This window comes from Atta colombica, unplaced genomic scaffold (assembly GCF_001594045.1).
Source record: "Atta colombica isolate Treedump-2 unplaced genomic scaffold, Acol1.0 scaffold228, whole genome shotgun sequence".
Classification (NCBI taxonomy): domain Eukaryota; kingdom Metazoa; phylum Arthropoda; class Insecta; order Hymenoptera; family Formicidae; genus Atta; species Atta colombica.
The window spans coordinates 1,324,779-1,331,816 of NW_017259325.1; the positions used below are offsets into that span (position 1 = coordinate 1,324,779).

At 37.6% G+C, this 7,038-nt stretch overlaps 1 protein-coding gene across 1 annotated transcript in view; it reads left to right on the forward strand.

Moving 5' to 3' along the window:
* The window catches only part of LOC108688221 (suppressor of lurcher protein 1), a 243,342-nt gene that overhangs the window by 211,348 nt on the left and 24,956 nt on the right, over window positions 1-7,038 (forward strand). The window contains exon 10 of the mRNA XM_018194384.1: window positions 5,377-5,563. Within this exon, the coding sequence (XP_018049873.1) occupies window positions 5,377-5,563 (187 nt within the window). The remainder of the gene's footprint in view (window positions 1-5,376; window positions 5,564-7,038) is intronic.

The window sequence follows — 7,038 nt, forward strand, 5'->3', positions numbered from 1 at the left end:
CTCCGTAACTTTCTCTCTCTCTCTCTCTTACTCTCTTCTCTCATTTCCTTACTCGTTCCTAGCACCCTTATCTCCGGGGCGGCGGAGAAGCTCGTCCGTCCGCCTCTCTGTCTCATTTTCCTCCTTGTTTCTTCAACAGAGGATCCGACGTACTCTATAGACTCTCGTACTGAGACAAAACCACCGATATATCCGCATCGCGACAATCTCGCAAAATTCTTCTGTAAAGACCGCGCCGGTCTGTTTCCGGCGTGTGTCATGTCCCGTTTAACTATCGTATCTTATCGATGACATTAAATTTCGTCGGGAAGCGCTAAAACCAGCTGCCGAATCGTTGACTGTGCTGGACGTTCTGGACGTTGTCGATCGTCTTCCGAACGAAATTCATTGTAATCTTTGACTTGAGTTATATAGACTTTTGTCATTCGCAAGATTCAAAAGTTTTTTTTTTGATTATTGCATTTTGGTAAAGCTTCGAGAAATTGAAAAAAGTTTTGCATGCAAAGAGTCCAATACAACTATCTATAGATTTTTAAGGACATTGAAATCCGTTGAAACATTCACGATTTATTTTCAACAATAAATGGATTTGCGAGTTGAATTTTTCTATTATTTGCAGTATTTACAAAATATTTTTCTTCGTTCTGTCGTCAAAATAGAAATTGTATTTTTACGAAATCTCTCTTCATTGAGCTTATTTTCTTAAAAATAAAAAAAAATCATGCGTTATAGATTGAGATAATATTAAATTATTATTATACATGTATCCTCGACAGCTTATTATAAGAGATAAAATTAACGCTGAACTATTGACCTTTGCCGAATAATAAAGTATGCTGAACTTGCGAGAATTCAAAGGTCACTTAACGCGCCTGCAAACGATAAACGAGCTGCTCGCTCTAGCCAGTAAAGTAGGTGATAACCTTTTTCTAGGCCACAGGCTACATCTTTTTTATCTTCATCTATTCGTAGCAGCTATTCGCATCGTTTGAAAAAAGATGCAAAAAAGAGAAAAAAGCACACATTAAAGAGCACTTAGTAACGCTTATGCAATGAGACGCTATTGTCTGGAAAGCTTTGCAATTAATCAATTATCTTACGTATGCGTGATATTATACATAGTTGAGAGCTATTTTAAAAGAGGTGTCCGTGGCTTCTCGTATTTATAAAAACATTTGATATCGCAAGAAACTAATGCGACGTGAAAGATTGATCGGTGATATTTTTTTTCACAACTATAACTCAAGTTCATATTGAATATACGAACCTTGATATATTTTCTGCGAGTGCGCTTGACATTCTACGGATGCGAATTGAAAAATAGAAAGATTCCGTAAATTTTGAGAGGAAGTGGAACGTTTTCAACAGATTTTCGATAATTTTATTTCTATACAATATCCGCGCTTTAAGAGGATCGATGCGTATCTCTAGATATAGATCGAGACGATTGAAGAAAGTCATTTTTCATCGTTGAATCGTCGCGTCGCTTCGGAATGATCGGAAAGGTGTCAAAAAAGTCTGATTTAAAGTCTAAATTAAATTTCATGACGGGACGACGAACTTTTTGCTGCCGACGGCAACTACTGCTACAAGCACGCAGTGCGCACGAATGTTCGTATTCGCGGTTACGCCAAAATGCGCAAGAAAATATGAACGTTCATCATTCGAACGGAACCGGAAACCCATGCGGATATATCCTCGGTACGGATTCTGCTGAGGGGAGGATATGGGAGAGTTGCTTAAATCTGCAGAGTTAGGACAGGACTTACCGCCAAGACGCGGCTCGCAAATGGCGTTCAAATTAATTTCAACAAAGTTCGTAAATTATTAATATCCGCCGGGGCCGGCGGCTGCTGACTCGCTTGTTCCCGGCTAAATGTGCTGTTTAATTAGGAAATCCGCGATTGTGGTAAGACGGGGATTGTCAACGGTTTTACGTTACATTACAGGCTACCTGCGCTGACCGCCTGCCACGCAGGTGGATTGTGAATATATCTCGCACCCGCCAGTGAAACGAGCTTAAAACTATTCCGAGAACGCTATGCATGGCTAACACTGCTGCGTATCACCGTATGTTGCGCCCACGCGCAATTACGCGACGCGGCGTGGAAGTTTGTAAAACAGCGTGGCGAAATCGTCACCATACGAGTAATGGTTCTGGAGAATTCTTTTTTCGCGACTAAAACAACTGCAGCGTGAAATTGCACCGCTCTGGATTAAAGCGTTAATCGCGGCATTTTGTAGATTATCAGAGTGTGACTAACTTTTAGACCGTATGTACGTGCCGTCGTAACTTGGACAGGAAAAAATTGGACGAAAATTGGGCAGGAATTTCAGAACAATACCATTTTCTCTCCTCATACATAATATATGATAGTTTACATCGCACAGCCAACGATCGCTATTCTAAAAACTGTCGATTGCCAATCTCACTGGGATAGCCACGTCTGACAGATATTCTCGCTATAGTATAGAAATTGATCGCCGTAAGTGAATTCGTTTCCCAAATATAACGGGAGACGTAGTCGGAATACTTGGTGACTCTAAGAATTTTCAGAGGACGGCTCATGAATGCAAATTAAAACGTTTGCCGCTTCTACCGCGCATCTCTTTCCTGATGCCTAGCCTTTCTTAGTGCTATTTGGCTTCTCTTACAAACAATGTTCAAAAGTCGATACTCACAGCGGGTGACGCTTAAATAAAAAGTATATTACATTTATTGTATATGTAGGTAACTAACACATGTATACAAAATATACATAAATTATATAGTCTTAAATAAAGCTGTCAATAAATCTGTAGATTAATTGATGAAAAGACAATTGTGTATACTGCATAATTAATTAATTTACACGGACGCGTTGAATGAGTTTCACAGAATTAATGTATTTTTAATCGAATATCGTTAAACACGATCAACATCGTTTGTAAGGCCGTTGCATACTATTTTCACGACATTAGATGCCCGCAAAATCGTCCGCTTCTACCTTCCACGTCTTTCTTTATTTTTGTGGCGTGCGCATACTCCTAAGTTTCTCCACAGATATATAGGGCCACAACGCAATGCTCAACAATAAGAAAGCTTTAGAATGGCAGTGGCCATTACGGCACGGCATAATGCACATTTCCAGTCCAACATTTCCAATAATATGCCGTTGTTAAAGCGAAAATTATGCATTGACGGAACGATGAAGAAACGATAGAGAAAATTTAATGAAGATGCAATTTTTCTAACGAGAAATATATTAATATTGATTTTGGCACGCTGCTATTCGTAAAAACATTTGCGTTCTCTTCAAATATTGAGCCGAGATTTAGATGTATTTTCTTAATATATGTTACATACATTAGACATAAGTCTCAAAATGAAAATCGAGCTAAAAATGGTGCTAAGAAAACGGAAAGGAAAAACGGAAAAAGGAAAAGCTTGAACACGGCGCGAATGATATTTCCAATATTCTCGCAGCAACGTCAAGTTTGCTATAACGCAAAGTTCGAGATAAGTACGATGCTGATACAAACACTCATACAACATTCATGACTGACGACGACGCGACGTATTGATACCTTACACTTTTCCAGTTTCAGTGCATCCGAGTCTTTTCCCGTATCAATGCCTTTCCCTCTCAAGCGCAACTGTTAAAAGCGCCAGAATTGATAGTATCTTCTCTCGTTAATTTAAAGAAAAAATGTATACATATTTGGTATATTAAGTCTGATATATTTCGTACAACTAGCCTGGTTTAATATATGATAAAGAATATACGTATAAATATATATATATATATAAGACTTCAAATGTATATATATATATATACATTTTGAAGTCTTGTGAGTTCACGAGGGTCGTTAAGGTAGCTACTCGGCCAAGATATTGCATTACTTTTTCCAAACTCGATAAAAGCCATTGTCGGCCATTCGCATCGACTTTGAGGCGCGAAGTCGCAGCAATAGTGACCTGGCCAAATGACAGTTTTATCGAATTTCTTCATATCCTAAATACGAACACATATCGAAACGTGTATGGCTAAACGATGAATTACGAGATAGTCCTGTATTCAACGATGCATTATTGCATCTCTATGCTAGCTTTTCGGCATCCCGATTACACGCATCGTATAGCAATATTAATTACCACAGGCTAGTTTCTAAACCAAGTACAGTAAACAGTAAGTTAATATTGCACGCGCTGGCTCATGTGATTTATTTAGGAAAATAATACCTGATAATTATCGCAATTACGATTGTGACGACGAATATATTAAGCTGTATATCTCAATTAGGTGTAATTTTTTTATCACAATTTCTGTACATGAATTTTTATGGGTGTGTAAAGATGTAAAATATAATTTTACAATTTTACACAGTGCAATGTGGTAACTTGGAATTTTACAATCATATTGCGGAACGCTAATGGTTTACGCACGGATAGACAGTGCACTGTTTATACTGCGAGAGGAAACTCGTGGGAGAAGCGCGGAAAATATATTCACGGGAAAATATACAAGTACGCACGCTCACGCGTTCGTAACACCAGGGTTTGCCTAATGACGGCATTTCTTCGGAAGATTCATCTTGCGAAGCGTACCTCAGCGATTCTGGCGTTAAATTACGGAAAGATTAATAACTGTCGAGAAGATTAAAGCGTAGAGACTCGAAACGAATACGCGCTACAATCGTGGTACCGTTATACGCGGCAAAGCGGGTTAAGATATTTATCACATTAAATAATTTCATACCTTCTCCTTCTTGTGAGACTCGTTCAATCTTAATGCTATGCGAATAGTGTAGACACATAAAGTCGTACGGCGAACTCTAAAAAAAAATGCAACAAGACTAGAGACATGAATATCTTTTGTATTACAATTTTAATTTATTTGATAACAAAAATAGACGGTTCGCCTGACACAAATAAAAATTTTTTTTTTCTTCATATTGCCGTTGTATTCATATTGCCGCTTTCAACGAGCGGGATTTCAAAAAAATTCGACGTATATATTTTAATTTGGAATATTTTAATTTCCGCTAATAGAACTAATAAATATGTGTCATGATTATTATTATTATCATATTTTTGTAGTCTTTGCGTGATTTTTATGCAATGTGTCCTCGTGATACAGCAGAGCCAGTGCTCGTTTGCATATTATAGTAGCCGTCGATGCGCAAGCACTTGTAATTAAAACACGAAATATTCATAATTTAATTCGTACAACGTATCTTTCAACACAAAAAGATGAAGGCAACGAAGAAAGCTGTCGCGTAATTTAATTGGCATTTTTTCTTCCTTTGGCTGTGCCTCAATTAATTACTTTCGTTACATTCCCTTTTTATTCGTCAACTGTTGCCGCTCGTTAAGTCACCGTCTCTTTGTTACAGCATCTCTCTGCGACATAGTTTACAACAGCGATACAACAAAAACAGGCATAGTTATGTCACCCGGATATCCGAATCCATATCCATCCAGGACACATTGTACATACGACTTCCAAGGAAGAGGAAAGGAACGGGTGCAGGTGATATTCCAGGACTTGAATCTGTTTCATTCTCAAAGCAATCCAAATGAGTAAGTTTATCATATTTTATGTAGTTCCACTGCTGAACTGTATTCGTACTACGAATATATCTTCACTCGGAAAATTATATCTGTTTTCGTGAGACTTGCACGGTCAGAGACACGCGCGATCGATTTGTACGTCGCGTCGTGAATATGTCAGATTTATACAGAACTGTGTGTTCACAAGTACATCATTGTGTTTTATAGTAGCAACGTAACTCTTAACTCTTATAACATAACACATAGATTGTGCCTAGACCTTTCAATATATTCTTATGGCACAACAGGTGTATGCTACCGTAAACATTATGTATTTGCATGCGCGTAATAGATGTTGCTCACTATATCTTCACGTTGTTACATCGGAATATGACAAGTGCAAATTCAAAATTTCATGAGAAACGCTTTGTAAGCTTAAGAGAGTAAGGCTGGTACTGCTTTATATTTTAACGTGTTACATCTTTGTACCCTTTGCTTTCGAAAATTGTTCGATATCGGAAATGTGGAGAAACCGTAGGTTCCAATTTAGCAAATGTAGTAAAATTGATGCCTTGGAGATTTTCAAATTTTTCTGGCACGTTTACGCACATCGCGCTTTCTTCCCTTCCAGGTCAATACCCATTCACCTAAATTTGCCCATTCCTATACATAAAGTTGCATTGTTACTTTACCAATGTAAGCATGAGCGACTTTTGTGGGATGTATGTGTGTGTATATATGTGTGGAGTATTCACATCAGAATTTTTTATGTGTGGAATTCTACACATGAAAAATTTTTCATGAACAATTTGAAAATAGCAAGTGTTAAACTAAAAATAGTTAAATTTTTTCGGAACTTTTATTTCAATCAAACTTTCAATTACACACACTGAGCGAGCCAAGCGCGGCCGATAAATATTCACGCAGTTCTTTTTTGTAATTCGTATTTTTCTTCGCGAAAAGAGCCTATAATTTTTCATCCACACCTTAGCGACTAGTCTTTATTTGTTTCGGAATATACGAATTTATATTTGTATATTCGATAATATTCAACAGTTATATTGCATGTGCACTCCGAGATTGCTGAAACTTTAGATAATACTTTCCTTTCCATTTACATCGATTCTCAGATCATTATCACTTGTGACGTCATAATTCAATTAAATGCGCGTTCCTTTTGCATTCTGACAAATGAGATTCAATTGAATTTTTACCTATAATCTACACAAAATCGAGACCGTGTGCTTTAATGAGTCTCGTAAACTCACTTCAGAGTAAGGTTATGAACCCGCGAACCTTTTACCAAAGTAAGCATGTAGTGACGTCATTAATTTGAGTACAAAATACTCAGCTCACTTCAGACTCAGTTTCACTTGTGTAAAGCAACTATTGATGCACTTATGGATGAGTTCATTAAAAAAAATAAAATTCTGAGTTCAACGTTTGCTCTCTCTCTCTCTCTCTCTCTCTCTCTCTCTCTCTCTCTCTCTCTCTCTCTCTCTCTC